The 19,220-nt window shown below is 40.3% G+C and overlaps 1 protein-coding gene across 1 annotated transcript; it reads right to left on the bottom strand.

Annotated features, from left to right (window-relative positions):
• Positions 1-4,813: 4,813 nt before the first annotated feature.
• Positions 4,814-6,274, bottom strand: LOC138899026 (uncharacterized). Its single transcript, XM_070185138.1, has 3 exons — positions 5,923-6,274; positions 5,542-5,677; positions 4,814-4,907 (listed from the first exon to the last, which is right to left on the bottom strand). Exons 1-3 carry the CDS (start codon positions 6,272-6,274, stop codon positions 4,814-4,816), a joined length of 582 nt encoding a protein of 193 aa, XP_070041239.1.
• Between the last annotated feature and the right edge of the window lie 12,946 nt (positions 6,275-19,220).

The following is a 19,220-nucleotide window of genomic DNA, read 5'->3' as shown; positions in this document are numbered from 1 at the left end:
CACCTTTACAGACTGCTCAGGGTCCATGGCTTCAGTCAGGTCCACAAAATTCTTTGGCCATGATTGCTGCCCTAGTTCCTCCACTCGTATAACCACCTAGGGGTGGGGGACAGGCGGGTAGAGGTCACCCTAAAGAGGGAGGTCAAGCCAGATTCTTTGCTTTTCTAGGTAGGACAGAGGCATTCACTTCAGACGCAATCATTACAAGTATGGTTCCAATTTGCCATAGAGATGCATCAGTCTTATTTAATATGCGATCCACTTATTCATACGTCTAATCTTACTTTGCTCCATATTTGGATATATATCATGATTTTTTGAGTTCTATTATATATATGTCCACGCCTATGGAAGATTCTATTGCTGTGGACTGTGTGTATTGGTCATGTTTAGTTGTTATTGGTGGTTTTTAGACCAGAGTTGATGTATTGTTGCTTAGTATTCTAGACTTTGATGTTATCATAGGCATGGGCTGGTTGTCGCCCTATCGTGTTATTATGAATTTTTATGCCAAGATTGTGACATTGGCTATGCTAGATTTTCCACCGTTAGAGTAGAAGGGTGCATTGGATTATGTTCCTAGTAGGGTTGTGTCATTTCTAAGGGCTTAGCAGATGGTTGAGAAGGTGTGTGATGCTTATCTAGCCTTTGTTAGAAATGTCAGTGCTGATACTCCTACCGTTGAGTTAGTTTAGGTAGTGAGAGACTTCTCAAATGTATTTCCAATGGATCTTCCGGGCATGACACCCGAAAGGGATATCGATTTTGTTATTGACTTGTTGCCGGGCACTCAACCTATTTCTATTCCACTATATCGTATGGCCCCAACAGAGTTAAAGGGGTTAAAAGAGCAGTTTCAAGAGTTGCTTGATAAGGGTTTCATTTGGTCTAGTGTATCGCCATGGGATGCTCCGGTCTTATTTGTGAAGAAAAATGATGGTTCTTTGAGCATGTGTATTGATTACCGAGAGTTAAACATGATTACAGTGAAGAATAGGTATCCATTGCTTCGCATTAATGACTTGTTTGATCAACTACATGGTGACAGAGTGTTCTCAAAGATTGATTTGCGGTCAGGTTATCATCAGCTGAAGATTCAGGATCTGGATATTCCGAAGACTGCCTTTTGGACTCGGTATGGTCACTACGGGTTTCTTGTGATGTCATTTGGGCTGACCAACACCCCAGCAATACTTATGGACCCGATACACTGTGTATTCCATCCATATCTTGATTCATTTGTCATTGTGTTTATTGACAACATCTCGGTGTACTCCCGTAGCTGGGAAGATCATGAGCAACACCCGAGGATCGTGCTCCAAACCTTGAGAGAGCAAAAGTTTTATGCAAAATTCTCAATGTGTGAATTTTGGCTTGATTCGCTGGCGTTTTTGGGTCATGTAGTGTCGAGTGAGGGGATCAAGGTAGATTCGAAGAATATTGAAGCAGTTTAGACTTGGCCCCGACCGTCTTCAACTACTGAGATTCAGAGTGTCATTTGTTTGGCTGGGTATTATCGCCGTTTCATAGAGGGTTTCTCATTTATTACTGCACCTATGACCAGATTGACCAAGAATGCTGCTCCTTTCGTATGGTCTAAGGAGTTTGAGGTGAGCTTTGAAAATCTGATGACTACTATGACTACAACCCCGGTGTTGGTGTTTCCTACAGGTTCGGGGTCTTACACTATTTATTATGATGTGTCACGTGTTGGCCTTGGCATGGTGTTGATGCAAGATGTATGGTGCTTTCTTATGCATCTTGACAGCTGATGACTCATGAGAATAATGATCTGATGCACGACTTGGAATTGGCAGCTATTATTCATGCATTGAAGATTTGGCGACACTATTTGTAAGGTGTCCCTTGTGAAGTCTTTTCCGACCACCGGAGTCTACAATATCTATTCAAACAGAAAGATCTTATGTTGCAGCACCAAAGATGGTTATAGTTGCTTAATGACTATGATATCACCATTCTATATCATCCCGAGAAGGCCATTGTGTTGGCGGATGCCTTGGGCAGTTTAGCATATCTACCAGCAGTAGAGAGGCCACTATCCATGGATGTTCAAACCTTGGCCAACCAGTTTGTTATATTGGATGTTTCAGAGCCCATTTGAGTTCTTGCTTGCGTGGTTTCTCGATCTTATTTATATGATTGTTCTTGATACCAAACACACACACAAGTATATGTGGTTGTCAAGTAATAGAGTAGTGAGTAGAGTATCGTTCCATTCGAGACTTATGATTAACTTTTGACTGATTCAAACTTAAACAACTTATCGATTCAAGAGATTTCTCACAAAATGAGTAAGTGATTAATTTACTACCTAAGAAACTATCAAGCAATGAAAAAACTATAGATCAACCACAACACATAGGAAATTTAGGATAAAACTTAGTAGGAGAGGATATTCGAGAGTCATAGGCTAGCTAACAATCTTGTTGCGTTCTTGGCTTAATCTGACTAATTGATTTATCTGGATTGTTGATTGACATGGTTAATATTACTCGTAAGAATTTGTCATGTTCTTACTCGCCTATTCAAGATAACTCAATACCCATATTTCTATGGCATTAAGACTAACAAGAAGGTATTTACACTCCTTGTATTTAGACCAAGCAAGACAATTAGGTATATTTATATTCTAATTGCAAATTTGCTTCCCGATGCATGGGATCAAGAACATGCTCTGTTTAATCCTATATGCAATCTAGAATTCCCACTTTTGAGTTCAACTCTAGATTCGTAAGTAGTATTTCACTGTTAGCTACTCAGCAAAATAATTAAGAAGAAAATTAAATAAACAACCCAATATGATAAAATCAAACTCGTTAATTTAAACTTCAAACGTCAACATTCATGTAGCTCTCATGGCCCCAGAATAATAGGGTTCTTAGCCACTCATGTGCATACAATCATCAATAAAATGTTTTCAAATATTTAATCTATGAATACTAGAAGAAGAATGGAAGAATTGATCAAATTCGTGCTCCTGAGTGTTTCATACTTTTGATCCTCTCTCAAAGTCGCGTCGTCCTCCCCAGAATAGGTTTAGGTTGGCTTTTATATGAGTTGGGGCGTCTTGGGGTCAAAATAATCGAGTCCTGGTCGAAATAGGATAATTTCACGTCACTGGCGCCAAAGGTAGTGTGGGGCGCTAACCCTGGCGCTGTACACTTTAACATTCTGTTTTGTGCGCCACATGTACCTCCCCGCGTTACCTGGGGCGCTCAAATGTGCACTGTTGCCTTTTCTTCACATTCTCGCTCCAATTCGCATACTTTCATCTCAAATTGCATCTGAATGATTCCTACACATAGAAATACCACAAATTAGCACAAATCATTATATTATACATTCTAAATCTATGAGACATGAGCACAATGCTAGGCAATATACATAAAAATATGCATACTTTAAGCCGAATATCAACACCCACACTTAGATTCTTGCTCGTCCTCAAGAAATGGAACAATATTAACACCCTAAAACGTACATCTCACTATGAAAGAGCAATTCATATTTAACTCAATCACACATTCTACCTTTTGAGTATGGTCGATACCGACAATCAAGCATGAACACACGAATTTCACATTCTTCCCGTTTTTAGACTAGCCCAAGTATACAGAATGCGATTCAACGAACTCAAATAACCTCTCCACAACCACCCTACCTCAAGAGATGACTCATTACCACTAAGAATACTCAACTCATGCACTCACCCAACAAAACAAGTGTACAACATCACCAATCCGTCATGAGACCAAGTGCCCTCACCACAAGCAAAAGAGTGAATATATAAGTAGCCCATACGTTCAAATATGCCACTGAACATAAATTAAGGACATCACACAATTGAACAAAATTCGCTCATTCTCACAAAGAATTCATGTACATCCCGTGGTCGTACCATAAGCTTGCCCGTAATGTACATCTTTACTAATCTAAGCTAGACAAATCTAGAATCAATTAGGACTTTGAGGGTGTAATGTAGGCTAAGGGATGGGTAGGATAAATTTAGGACTAGTGACTAACCCTCCTAAGTAGTTTAATACACTAAATTCAAGAATCGAGCACTTTTCCTCTCAACCAAGTCACTTGCCACAAACCATACTCAATCTAGCCCTTTCTTCAATTAAACACTCCACATCCCCATTAGCACGCATTATTAAGATTAGGAGTTGTGTGGTCTCTTTTCTTCTTCTTCTTCGGTTTTGTTTTTTACACCCACTCTATATATTATGGCTCATCAGCTAGTGGTATGTTACATGATTTAGTGCACCTTATGGTCCTTTCCATGGTTCCACTCGATGGCCACTTCCCAAATCTCTTACCTTACTTCTTTTAGCGCCAAGTTCCTTTGGAGGTAAATATTCAACAATCTCAAATTAGGAACAAAATAGGGATACGACTTTTACTGTGGGTGCCAAAGAAAAGTTCTATAAGCTTAAAGGGGCTAGCAATGGAAAAAGTTTATTTGTGAGTTGGAAGCACCTCTATGGTCAAGCAAGAAACGCCTACGTCATCTCCTAGAGTAGCACAACTTAACAATTTCATTTCGATTAACACACGGGGCAAGTTCTAGACTACACACGATAGCACAAAATATCACCAATCCTCACACACACATTGCACATGACTCAATCAAGACGATTTTGTTCGACTCTCAAGTCAAGCAAGCATAGCCAGTTGAGAATTGTTAAGCAATAATGCACTAGGTGGCATACAAGTCAAACAACTGAGAAAAAGGTATCACAGAGTAGGCTTCTTAATTTACTTGGGCATTATAATTAAAATCAAATATTCAGGAAGACAAATTGCAGCCATAGGTTAATGTGCCAAGACCAAACATGTCAACAGGTACCTCAGAGCACCTCAGTTTTCTCCCTATCCTACTCCTAAAAAAATAAAAATAAAAACAAAACACACGGTTCGAAAAAAACCAAGGTATAATACCTAACTATGCTAACAAGAACAAAACAAAATCTTTTTGGTGTTTTAAATCGAACTTTAATCCGTCGAGAAAATTGTCCAACAGATCCATCGTCGGGAAAGGTCCAAGCTTTTTCTGATTTTTGTTTTTCTTTTTTTTTCTAGCTAATTAGAATGTCTGAGTTATAAACTAAGCTAAAATAATAACAATAAATAAATTTTTTATATAATTACAAGTCAAGAAATATTTCTCCCACCCCACACTTAAATAATGCGTAGTCCTCGATGCATAACAAATTCAAAACAAAGTAAGGTGGAAAGAAAGAACTCCCTGCTAGTCGGATTCCTCCTTCACAGAATGACCGCTAGCCATTGCTCCGGGCTCATCAACACCATCTGCTCCCAAACGAACCAAAGCCATGGTCCCCATGACCTCATCACCAATCTCATCCGTAGTGTCGGAGCCTTTCTAAGTGTTCTCATCCTATAACGGGTAAACGGGGCTGCCAGGTGCAATTCCAAACATATAATTGCAAGAACTAGTCAAATCATTACGTAAATGTATACGCTCCTTGTCTGATAAAAATAGCCATCATATACCTTTGAAAATTTGCAGGTGCACTACAGAGACCAAAGGGCATTTTCTTAGACACATACGTGTCATAGGGGAACGTAAAGGTAGTCTTCTCTTGGACCTCTAGAACTATAGAAATATGATTATACCCTGAATAGCCATCTAGAAAACAGTAGTATTCATGTCCAGCTAATCTATCAAGCATTTGGTCAATAAAAGGGAGGGGAAAGTGGTCCTTGCGGGTGGCGTTGTTTAATTTTTTATAATCTGTGCAAATTCTCCACCCAGTCACAATTGTTGTGAGAATAAAGTCATTATTTTCATTAACCATTACAGTCATCCCCCCTTATTAGGCACACATTGGACGGGGCTTACCCATTTGCTATAAAAGATTAGAAATACAATACCTGCATCAATCCTCTTAATCACTGCTTTTCTTACCACCTCTTTCATGACTGGATTTAAGCGGCCTTGGTGCTCTACACTTGGCTTGTACCCTTCCTCCATGGGGATTTTATGCATGCAGAAGGACGGACTAATGCTTCTAATATCAGGCATCATCCACCTAATTGCTCGCTTGTGCTCACGCAACACTCTTAACAGTTCTTCTTCCTGCAATTTAGACAAGTCAGAAGAAACAATAACAGCTAGAGTGTTAGAACCACCTAGATAAGTATATTGAAGGTGAGGGGGCAAGGGTTTAGGTTCTAAATTTTGAGCTTCTTCAATCGACGACTTTGTAGGAGGCCCACTCGGCATATTTAGGGCTCAAAGGGATTTAATCCCTACATGTAGGCATATGATGAGTCTAGTATATGCATCATCTCCTCAACCTCCTCATCAATCTCCAAGATATCGAACAATCTCCAAGATTCTAGATATACACTCGTATAGATAAGTGGCTCATCCACCTCCCCAACAGATATCATAGAGAGCTCCTCATAATGGCAAGGAAGGTGGATTGCCCTGTAGACATTAAAAACCACTTACTCGTTGTCCACCCTCGTAATCATTTTCCCTCTCTCACTTTAATAATTGCATCACCTGTAGCCAAGAGAGGTCGTCCCAATAAGATTGGACCTAGTTCATCAGCCTCCTAATCTAGGATAATGAAGTCTGCTGGGAAGATGAATTTTCCAATTTGCAGCAACACTTCTTCAATCACTCCTTCAGGGTAGGCTATGGATCTACCAACTAGTTGCAACATCACAGTGGTTGGTATTCGAGCTCCCAGACCCAATTGCTTGAACAAGGACAAGGGCATCAGAATTATGCTCGCCCCCAAATCACAAAGAGCAAGGCCTACATCAATATTACCAATCCACACAGGGATGGTGAAGCTGCCACGATCCTTAAGCTTTTGAGGGAGCTTGTTTTGGACCCTCGAAATGCACTCCTCAGTAAGTGTAACTGTATTGAATTCAGCCAATCTCCTCTTGTGAGCCACTATATCTTTGATCTACTTAGCATATTTTGGAATATCACGAAGTACATCTACCAATGGAAGATTTAATTGAACATGGCTCAACATAGAAAGAAATTTATTGAACATACGATCATCATTCTTCTTCTGTAATCTTTGGGGGAAAGGTGGTTGTGGCCTTGCAGCATTCACTGGCTCTGAACTTGCATCATCTTTCTTTGACTCATGTGTTTATTTAGGAATCAACTGCCCCTCAAGTATAGGCTTATCCTTTCTCATCATTGGCACTTCTTCTAATTCCCTCCTGTTTCTGTGTGTGATTGCATTAACTTTAGGGTTTTTCTCTGTATCACTAAGAAGAGCGCCTGCAGGCCTAGTATTTTTATTTAACGCTAACTGCCACATTTGTCTGTCAAGAATTCTGAAATAGATCATGAGTTGTTGATTGTCACATAACAACTTCTTCAACACGTCATTCGTACTCTCTTCTACTTATTGGGGTGGCTTCTGAGGTTGATTAAAATTTCTTTGGGGCCTATAATGATTATGAGTCATCTGATTTCCACCCGAGGAGAAGTTATGATGATTCTTCCAATTTGGGTTGTAAGTTTTCACATATTGTACATGATAATTTATCGGACCTTTGTTCTATTGCCCCATATAGTAAATAGATCCAGGATTCGTGGGACACATGTCACTCGTGTGACTGTCACCACATAATTCGTAGCAAGTAGACATCTGTTATACATGTTGCATCTGTTGTCTTTGGTGCATTGTCATTCTATTCATCTGATTTGCAAATTTTTCTATATCTACTCTCATGGCTGAGAAGTCATCAAGCTCAATTACACCCGCTTTTTGTTTGTTTAAGTGCTCTCCGTGATTCCCCATCTCCTTGCCAATTATTATCATTAGCAGTGAAATTGTTTAGCAGAAGTTGGATTTCACTATGCGGCCTTGCCATACAACTTCCCCCACAAGCTGAGTCAAGATTCATCTTTGATGTCTCGTCTAACCCATCAACGAAAGTGTGACCCAACACCTCATCAGTCTGACAGTGATGTGGGAATTCTCTGAGTAGCTTCTTGTATCTTTCCCAAGATTGATGAAGAGTCTCGCCATCCCATTGTTAAAACACAAGAATGTGTCTCCTCAACGAATTTGTCTTCTTAGTAGGAAAAACATGATTTAAAATTTTCTTGCTAGATCATCCCAAGTGTGGATCGAGTTCATGGGCTCCTTTTGCAACCATTCTTTAGCTTCCCCCACCATTACAAAGGGAAATAGTGTCAGCCTGATGTAGTCCTTGGAAACGTTTGTATTATTGTAAGTGTCCTTAATATCCATGAAGTTCTAAATGTGCCGCTGTGGGTCTTCATGAGATAGACCCACATATTGCCCTGTGGACTGAATCATCTGTGTCATATACTATTTGAGTTCCAAGTGACATGTGATATTAGGCTTCACAATAGCTTGAGTCATATTAGCAAGATTGGGCCTTGCGGCTTCTATCACCGGACGCTCTTCATTATCTGCCATCTCTAGTGTTTGTGGTTTAACTACGATGTCCAACACTATTTATATTCTAATTCTAGCTTCAACTTCCCTCCTCGCCATATGAAGTGTTCGTTCAATTTCAGGATCAAGAAGAAGGAGGTTGTTTGTGCTTCTACTCCTCCGCACTCAAGACAAGAGCATGTGTTAACCCAAACAAGGCAAACTAAAAATTAAAACTTGAACAAATAACTAATAAAAGCTTAACTCAGACAAGTAGCTAATTTCTAAGTCCCCGACAACAACGCCAAAAACGTGTTGCGCCAAAAAACACACGCAATTATACGTGGTTCTCAAGTAATAAAGTAGTGAGTAGAGTATTGTTCCCACGAAGACTTATGACTAACTTTTGATTGATTCAAACTTAAACAACTTATCGATTCAAGATATTTCTGACAAAATGTGTAAGTGATTAATATTCTACCTAATACACTACCAAGCAATGAAATAATTAGAGAACAACTACAACACTTAGGCAATTTCAGATAAAACTTAGTAGGAGAGGATATTCCAGAGTTATAGGCTAGCTAACAATATTGTTTCATTCGTGGCTTAATCTGACTAATTGATTTATCTGGATTGTTGATTGACAGTGTTAATATTACTCATAAGAATCTGTCGTATTCTTACTCGCCTATTCAAGATAATTCAATACCTATATTTTTATGGCATTAAGACTAACAAGAATGCATTTACACTCCCTGTATTTCAACCAAGCAAGACAATTAGGTATATTTCTATCCTAATTGCGAATCTGTTTCCCGATGCCCAGGATCAAGAACTTTCTCTATTTAATCCTATGTGCAATTTAGAATTTCCACTTTCGAGTTCAACTCTAGATTCGTAAGTAGTATTTCATTGTTTTCTACTCAGCAAAATAATTAAGGACAAAATTAAATAAACAACCCAATATGATAAAATCAAACTCGTCAATTTAAACTTCATACATCAACATTCATGTAGCACCCATGACCCCAGAATAATAAGGTTCTTAGCCACTCATATGCATACAATTATCAATAAAATGTTTTCAAATATTTAATCTATGAATACTAGAAGAATAATGGAAGAATTGATCAAATACGTGCTCCTAAGTGTTTCGTACTTTTGATCCTCTCTCAAAATCGCGTCGTCCTCCCCAAAATAGGTTTAGGTTGGCTTTTATATGAGTTGGGGGAATCTTGGGGTCGCAATAACTGAGTCCGAGTCAAAATAGGACAATTTCATATCACCAGCGCCCAAGGTAGCGTGGGGCGCTAGCCCTGGCGCTGGGATCTTTAACATTCTGTTTTGTGCGCCATACGTAGCGCCCCATGCTGCATGTGGTGCTCAAATGTGCACTTATGCCTTTTCTTCCCATTTTCTCTCCAATTCGCACACTTTCATCCCAAATTGTATCCGAATGATTCCTACACATAGAAATACCACAAATTAGCACAAATTATTATATTATACATCCGAAATCTATGAGAAATGAGCATAATGCAAGGAAATATACATAAAAATGCATACTTTAAGACGAATATCAATCGCATTCGAGTGCGTCAATATGACGACCCCTCTTTACTTGTCAAGGTCACAGTACAAAACGGAAATGCCAAGGAGGTTTCTATTGGAAATGATGTTGTGTTACGGATGCATGTCCGATTATGTATGCCCAATATGGATGGGTTACGTGAGATGACTCTTCAGGAGGCCCATAATTTGCGGTATTCCTGTCATCTGGGTGCCACTAAGACGTACCAGGAGTTGAGGCAGCACTATTGGTGGAGAAGAATGAAGAAAGATATAGTGGAGTATGTAGCTCGGTGCCTAAATTAACAGAAAGAGAAATATGAGTTTCATAGGCCGGGCGGTTTGCTTCAGAGGCTCAAGATTCCCAAGTGGAAATGGGAGCGTGTCACCATGGATTTCGCTATTGGGCTTCCATGGAATCAGAAGAAATTGGATTTAATTCCAGTAGTGACTACCTATTCTTCATAGAGCAGCTAGCTAAGATCTATATCCGCGAGATTGTCGGACTTCATGGCATGCCGGTATCCATCATATCTGACTGAGGCACGCAGTTCACATCGCATTTCTAGAGAGCTGTATAGTGTGAGTTAGGCCCACGGGTTTAGTTGAGTATAACATTTCACCCAAGATGGACAGACAGTCCGAGCACACCATTCAGATATTGGAGGAAATGTTTTATGCATGTGTTATGGGTTTCGGGAGTTATTCAGATCAGTTCTTTCTGCTTGTGGAGTTTGCCTACAACAACAACTACTAATTGAATATTCAGATGGCTCCTTTTGAGGCCTTATATGAGAGACAATGTTGTTCTCCAGTTGGTTATTTGAGCCGAGAGAGGCTAAGTTATTCGGCATACTTTTGGTTCGAGATGCCTTGGAGAAAGTCAATTTAATCTAGGATTGACTTCAAACAACCCAATATATACAAAAGCGTTATGGAGATTGGAAGGTTCGTGATGTTGCATTCATTGTTAGAGAGTGAGTCTTGCTCTGGGTTTCACCCATGAAGGGTGTGATGAGGTTCGGGAAGAAGGGCAAATTGAGCCCTAGGTATATCAGACTTTTTGAGAGGATTGGTGAGGTTGCCTACAATCTTGCATTGTCACCTACTTTATCTACAGTTCATCTAGTGGCTATCTTGGACAGATATGTCCAGAAATTTACAGTAAAGTACATTGCTTCAGTGAAGGTTAAATGGAGGGGCCATCCGCTCGTTATCCTCATCAATTCATCACTTCAGCTATGTCCTTATGCACGTTTGAGGACAGATATTTGTTTTAAGAGGGGGAAAATGCAAATGACCCGACCGGTTATTTTGTGTAATTATGCCCTGTTAACCCCTTTTATGCTTCATACATGTGTGTTTATGATTTTATGACTTGCGGGGTCGGTTAGTTGCCTTCGAGGAAGCTTTCGAGTTGATTTGGACCCTTTGATTTTAACTTAGAAGCTTAAAGTAGAAATGTTGATCAAACTTTGACTTTTGCGAAAATGACCCCAAAACGGTATTTTGATGGCTTTGATAGCTTTGCATCGAGATTTCAGAGTCGGACGCATGCCCAAAATGGATTTCGGAATTCCATAGATTGATTTGTATTGTTTTGCCGAAACATAGCAATTTAAAGTTGAAAGGCTTGACCGTAGGTTTAATTTTAGCTATCCAGCTCGAAATTGGATTTTGGGAGTAGGTCCATTATGCTATTTATAACTTGTCTGCAAAATTTGGTATCATTTGGAGTTGATAGGATTCAGGTGTTTAGTTATAATTCTAAAGATTCATGTACTTTACATTGAAATTCATGCGTTTTAGTGTTCGATTAGTATTTTTAGACACTCTATTGAAGGAAATCTTATGGAAGAACCTTGTAATCGAATTCGCACGCCTAGGGTTTAATTAAATGCTCAAATGAGCTAAAACTATGAATATCTTACTAATTTATGTTCAATTTTTCCATGTATCTAAATAGATCGAGGTTGCTAGGATTTTTGGAACTGTGTAGTGAATTAGGGAAAGCTCAGAGCGAGATATGAAGGCTAAACTCTTCTTCTAGTATCGGAATTCCTGAATCCTTGTAAAGCTCTATCATGTGTTGCCGAACTTGAAATGCTATTGATGTGGGGTATTCAAACTAGTAAAATTGATTCCCGTTTGGCATAACATGTTAGAACCCTCGTGTGTTAATGATTCTCTATTTTTGAGTTAATTATATTATGCCCCTTTTTGGGAAGAAGATCTTGTATGAGATCAATATGATTAAACACATATTTCTCCTATGATAAGACCTTGTAAACTTACAGTTGCTAAGGCCAAAGGTGCCAAATGGTTGATTTAAAAGGGAACTCTCTTGTACAAACTATTATCATTTTGGTAATCGGAAGTGTGGCATTGTGAATACACCTCTACCCGCATACATTGGGGTGACGAGGCGGGGCAACTTTGTGTAGAGTTGGGGTATTGTGAATACACCTCTACCCACCTATATCTGGGTGAGGCCCCTATGTAGAGTTTGTGGCATGATGAATGTACCTCTACCCGCATACATTGGGGTGAGGCGACAGGGCCGCATCGTGTAGAGTTTCTAGTATTGTGATTGCACCTCCAACCACATATGTTGTAGTGAGGCGGCAGGGCCACTTTGTGTAAAGGTAGTTGTAGAGGATCCCCGACTTATGAATTTAGAAATGTTATTCAAAGCTGTTAATATATTTTCTATGGCTTTAACGGCTAACTAAGACTTTTATTGTTACCATGATTCATTACATTCATGTTGTATTTCCAAGTCCTTGCATAGGTGTTTGGTTTTCGTACTAGTACTATTCGACATGTACTAATGTCTCTTTTCTCGGGGGCGCTACATCTTTAATGGATGTAGATGGTTCCATAGCAGGTGGTATTGATTAATGATAGCAGCACACCCTCTCCTCAGCTGACTTGGTGAGTCCCAATTCTTTCCGGGGTCTTGTATCTCTTGTTCCATGTACATTGTGTTTTGAGGTATAGCCGGGGCCTTGTTGCTGGCACTGTTGTAGCACTTTTTTGTTTCTGTTAAAGGCTCAGTAGACATAGTATGGGTTGTATACTATTTTGGGAAGGTTGAACTAAACATGTTGTAATTTTATTATCTGTCCCACTTTAACTATGCATATATAGTGTACTGTTTTGTGGACTTATTAATGACGTAACTAATGGAAGTGAACTGGTGTTATTCACATGACCTCTTAATGTTTAATTAATGAAAGCTATTCTCTTCTTTATTCATGGGTGAGTTATGTAGAAGGTATTGTACAAGCTTTCTCGGCCAGGGTATCTCGGTTGAGCGCCGGTCACGCTCCCCGAGGTCGGGGCATCACACAGTCTGAGCGCACCATTCAGATATTGGAGGATATGCTCGGTGCATGTGTTATGGATTTAAGGTGTTCTTGGGATCAGTTCTTTTCGCTTGAACAATTTTTCTACAACAACAACTAGCAATCGAGTATTAAGATGGTTTTTTATAAGGCCCTATATGGGAGATGATATCGTTCTCCAGTAGGTTGGATTGAGCCGGGAGAGGCTAAGCTATTCGGTACAAATTTGTTTTGAGATGCCTTGGAGAAGGTCAAGTTGTTTTAGGATCGGCTTCGTACAGCCCAATCTAGACAAAAGAGTTATGCGGATCGGAAGGTTCGTGTCACAGCCCTAATTTTCCTCCGTAGGATGTCGTGATGGCACGTACTCTCTACGACTAGGTAAGCCTAGCATTCAATAATAGTTCGACGGAAATAACTATCAGAAATAATAAAACAAGACTAATAAACTCGTATAATCTCCTAAAATAGAATCTCAACAATACACTTCCCAAAACATGTGGAACTGAGTCATAAGCTCTATAGAGTAAGCTAAAATGTCCATCACTGTCTAAATGAAAATACAACAGGAAGAATAGAAAATGGAAGATGAGTCTGAGGCCTACGGACGCCGAGCAGGCACAACTTGAAGTCTCTGTAAAGCAGCTAAATGACGATCACTAACGTCCTGCACGAGTAGACATACCTGGAATAGCACAAAAAGATGTGAAGAAGCGTAGTATGAGTACACCACAACGGTACCTAGTAATTATGCGCGTCAATATTACATGCCGCATGTGCGTCAATATCTACACGCCAAGCAGGCATACTTTGAAAATAGTTTTCCCGAAATAGTTACACGCCGCATGCGCGTTAATATCACACAACAATAAAAACTCGCACCACAAGTGCCCATATGTCACAACTTGCCAATAATCAACAATATCAATGTTTCCACAATATTGACCCATGGCTCAACCACATTGTGTACAAGAATATCAATAACAACAATGAATGTAAAATGCTCAACAAGAAAGATGTGTCAACAATATACAATTTTGCTTTAACGTGATACGACTTTCCACAACTTCAACACCAATAACTCGACAATGAGAAAGATAATGTATAACCGCGATATTAAATAAGAATAACTCACAATGGAAGAGACATTGTGTAACAATGACGTCAAATAATCGAAATCAACAATGAACGAGATAACATGAACAATTACTTCAAATAATGATAATCAACATTGAAGAGATCACATGTGACAATAAAAGAGGTAAAGAGTTCAACTAAAGCATTAGAGCAACTTATCAATTAGAATGTAGAATAAGTGTTAACGAGTCATTTAAGGCATGTAAGGATAGACTAACACAAGTAAGAATAAATTGACTATGATAATTTAGAACAAGATATGACAATTCAATTAAAGCATGGAAAGAGTCAAGTAGCCTAAACCGGTCAAAAACCATATATAACACATGTACCCACTTATCACCTTGTGTACACAGCTTTCACATGGCATGAATGACACATTGAATCACAAATCCTAAGGGGTAATTCCCCCACACAAAGTTAGGCAAGATACTTACCTTAATTAGGCCATTTCATCTCTCGGAAATAGCTTTTCCCCAAAATCTTGCCTCCACACAACTCAAATCTTACCAAAATCAACTTAATATCATCAAACAATGTAAGGGAAATCAATTACAATAGAAAATGATATGATCTTTAGATTTTTTCCAAAAAGTCAACAAAAGTCAACTTGGGACACGCCCGATCAAAACCCGGGTCCAATGGTAGATTCCTACTACTATGACCCCCAAGACTTCATATATGTGATTAGTTTATAAATCCGAGTCCAAATCGACTCACAAAACTCAAATTATTATTTTTCAAAAACATTACAAACTTTCACTTGGATTCACGTGATTTTGATACTAAAATCTAAGATACATTGATGAAATATGATTAGAAATAGATAAGAATCACTTACCCAAAGTTTGTAGATGAAAATGCCCTCTCAAAATCACCTCCTACCGAGTCTAGCGGTTCTAAAATGAGAGAATGTGAGATGAAATCCCGACTTCTAGCCCTTTTGATCAGTTGTTGATGTCTCAATTGCTACATAAGTTCACAATTGCAATGTATTACTCGCACATTTGGCCACATTCAGTCCTATGCGGAGGTCGCAATTGCATCTTTGGCTTCGCATTCGGAAAGCCTGTCTCCATCGCAAATGCAACTATTTTGTCGCAAATGCGAACTAGCCCTCTACCTGAACATCTTCGTAATTGCGAGCAAGGTATCACAATTGCGATACCTGAGGCCCCCCTGCTAAGCTCGCGATTGCGAACCTGGCATTCCCAAACGCGATTGCGAACCAGATTCTGCAATTCAGACCAAAACACTCTGATATAAGTCTAAAACTCATTACGAGTCTTAAGTAGGTTAAGTAGAGTCTTGCGTATCGGTCTGGAGACGTATGAACTTATCTTCGAGAGGCTACAGAACTGTTAGGAAAACTTTACTTCCTTGATTCCTTATCGTGTGAATTGGTTGACTTCGAAAACTGATTATTTGACTTTCTCTTCTCTCACAGATGGTGAGGACATGTACTGCTAAATTCGACGATCAGACACATACGCCCCCTGCTAGAGCCGTGAGAAGCCAGAGCATAGGCCGAGGAGGGGCACATGGTGAAGCTAGAGCACCTTCCCAAGCTACAACAAATGAGCCACCAATAGCTCCAGTTGGGGGACAGGCACCTGAGGCTCATGTTGCCACCCCAGCACTTTAGGACACCCTCACACAGTTATTGAGCATGTTTGGTACTCTAGCTTAGGTGGGGTTGATTCCACTTGCACCAGCCATAACTCAGGCTAGGGGAGGAGCTCAGACTCCTGCGGCTCGTATCCCATAGCAACGGGCCCATCTTGATCATATCCTAGAGGTTATACCAATACAACCTGTTGTTCCGATTCAGCCCGCAGTTAGGGCAGCAGCATTTGCGGGGGAGGATCATAGACTTAAAAGGTTGAACAAAAATCACCCTCCTACTTTCAGTAGTTTAGCTTCAGAGGATGCACATAATTTTCTAGAAGAGGGCCACCGTATTCTCCGCACCATGGGTATTGTGAAGACGAGCGGAGCTGCTTTCACTACTTTCCAGCTGTCAGGAGCAGTATATAAGTGGTGGCGAGTGTACGAGGAGGGTACCCAGCCAATGCAGCTTCACTTATATAGACTCTATTTTCTGAGTTATTCTTGAGAGTGTTTGTTCCCCAGACCCTTAGGGATGCATGGCGTGCGGAGTTAGAGCAGTTGCACCAAGGTACTATGATAGTATCAGAATATGCAATCAAATTCAGTGATTTGTTATGACATGCACCTACCTTGGTTTCTACAGTCAGAGAGCGAGTCGGTCGATTTATCAAGGGGATCAACTATGGTATTAGGTTCAGCATGGCTTGAGAGTTGGAGATAAATACCCCATATTAGCAGGTGGTAGAGATTGCACGAAGGTTGGAGGGTATGCAGGGCCTTGAGAAAGAGGACAGGGAGGCCAAGAGGCCTCGAGGTATGGGAGGATTTAGTGGTGGCCACGCTGTGGCTACAGCAAATCATGGTAGAGGCTATGTGAGCCGTCCAGTTCACTCCACACTTCTACCTTCTAGCGGTGCTCTGGTTATTCCATGATCTCAAGTTGCACAGTTTGCACAACTACATTCTAGTGCACCCCCTGAGCCAGTCCGAGCAGCTATGCCCACAGAGAGCTTACTTTGAGTGTGGTGATACTCGTCATATAGTTAGAGACTGCCCTAGACTTAGGATTGGTGGACCTCCATAGACTACTCAAGATCCACTGATTCAGTCTGATCCACAAACTTCTTAGGTCAAGATTGTCCTCCCAATTGCCGCTCCACCTGCACAACCAGATAAGGGTGGGGGATGGGTGGGTAGAGGTCGCCCTATAGGGGGAGGTCAGGCTAGATTCTATGTTTTTTTGGGTAGGACAGAGGCAGCCACTTCAAACGTAGTCATTACATGCATGGATTTGATTTGCCATAGAGATGCATCAGTCTTATTTGATCCGGGATCCACTTATTCATACGTGTCATCTTACTTTATACGTATTTGGATATATCTCGTGATTTTTTGAGTTCTCCTATTTATGTGTCCATGCCTGTGGGAGATTCTATTGTTGTGGACCATGTGTATCTATCGTGTTTAGTTGTTATTGGTGGTTTTGAGACAAGAGTTGATCTATTGTAGCTTATTTTGGTAGAATTTGATGTTATTTTGGGCATGGACTTGTTTTCCCCTATCAGGCTATTCTGGATTGTCACACCAATACTGTGACATTGGCTATACCAGGTTTGCCACAGTTAGAGTTGAGGGGTGCATTGGATTATGTTCCTAGTAGGGTTGTGTAATTTCTAAAGGCTCATCGGATGGTTGAGAAAGGGGTATAATGCTTCTCTAGCCTTTGTGAGATATGTCAGTGTTAATACTCCTACTATTAAGTCAGTTCTGGTAGTGAGAGAGTTCCTAGATGTATTTTCAGCAGATCTTCCAAGCATGCCGCCCGCTAGGGATATCAATTTTGGTATTGATTTGTTGTCGGGCACTCAACCCATTTCTATTCTACCATATCATATGGCCCCAACAGATTTAAATGAGTGAATGGAGCGGTTGCAAAAGTTGCTTAATAAGGGTTTCATTCGCCCTAGTGTGTCGACGTGGGGTGCTCCAGTTTTGTGTGTGAATAAGAAGGATGGTTCTTTGCGCATGTGTATTGATTACCGGTATTTGAAAAAGGTTACAGTGAAGAACATGTATCCATTGCCGCATATTGGTGACTTGTTTGATTAGCTACAGGGTTGCCAGAGTGTTCTCAAAGATTGATTTGCGATCAAGTTATCATCAGCTGACGATTCGGGATTCTGATATTTCGAAGACTGCCTTTAGGACTCGATACGGTCACTATGAGTTCCTTGTGATGTCATTTGGGTTGACCAACACCCCAGCAACATTTATGCACTTGAAGCATATTGTATTCCAACCATATGTTGATTCATTCGTCATTGTGTTTATTGAGGAAATGTTGGTATAATCTCGTATCTAGGATGATCAGGAGAAGCACCTGAGGATCATGCTCCAGACCTTGAGAGAGAAGAAGTTTTATCAAAATTCTCAAAGTGTCAATTCTTGCTTGATTTAGTGGCATTTTTGGGTCATGTGGTGTAGAGTGAGGGGATCCAGGTAGAACCGAAGAAGATTGAAGTTGTTCAGAGTTGGCCCCGACCGTCTTTAGCTACTGAGATTTGGAGTATCCTTGGTTTGGCCGAGTATTATCGAGTAGAGGGTTTCTCATCTATTGCTGCACCGACGACCAGATTGACCCATAAGGGTGCTCCTTTCAGATGGTCCGAGGAGTGTGAGGAGAGCCTTCAAAAGGTCAAGGCTACTTTGACTACAACACTGGTGTTGGTGTTTCCTACAAGTTCGGGGTCTTATAGTATGTACTGTGATGCTTCATATGTTGGCCTTTGTACGGTGTTGATGCAAGACGGTAAGGTGATTGCCTACGGCTCTCAATAGCTGAAGACCCATGAGAAGAATTATCCGGTTCACGAAATGGAATTGGAAGCTATTGTTCATGTATTGAAGATTTTGCGGCACTATTTGTACGGTGTTCCTTGTTAGGTCTTTATCGATCACCAATGTCTACAACATCTGTTCAAATAGAATGATCTTAACTTGCGGCATCAGAGATGGTTAGAGTTCGCCCTCCTCGGCCTCTGCCCTGGCCTAAACTAGAGTACCAAACATGCTCAAGAACTATGTGAGGGTCTCCTAAAGTGATCGGGTGGCAAAAAGC

This window comes from Nicotiana tomentosiformis, chromosome 9 (genome assembly GCF_000390325.3).
Source record: "Nicotiana tomentosiformis chromosome 9, ASM39032v3, whole genome shotgun sequence".
Lineage (NCBI taxonomy): Eukaryota > Viridiplantae > Streptophyta > Magnoliopsida > Solanales > Solanaceae > Nicotiana > Nicotiana tomentosiformis.
This window is presented reverse-complemented; position numbering and strand designations above follow the sequence as displayed.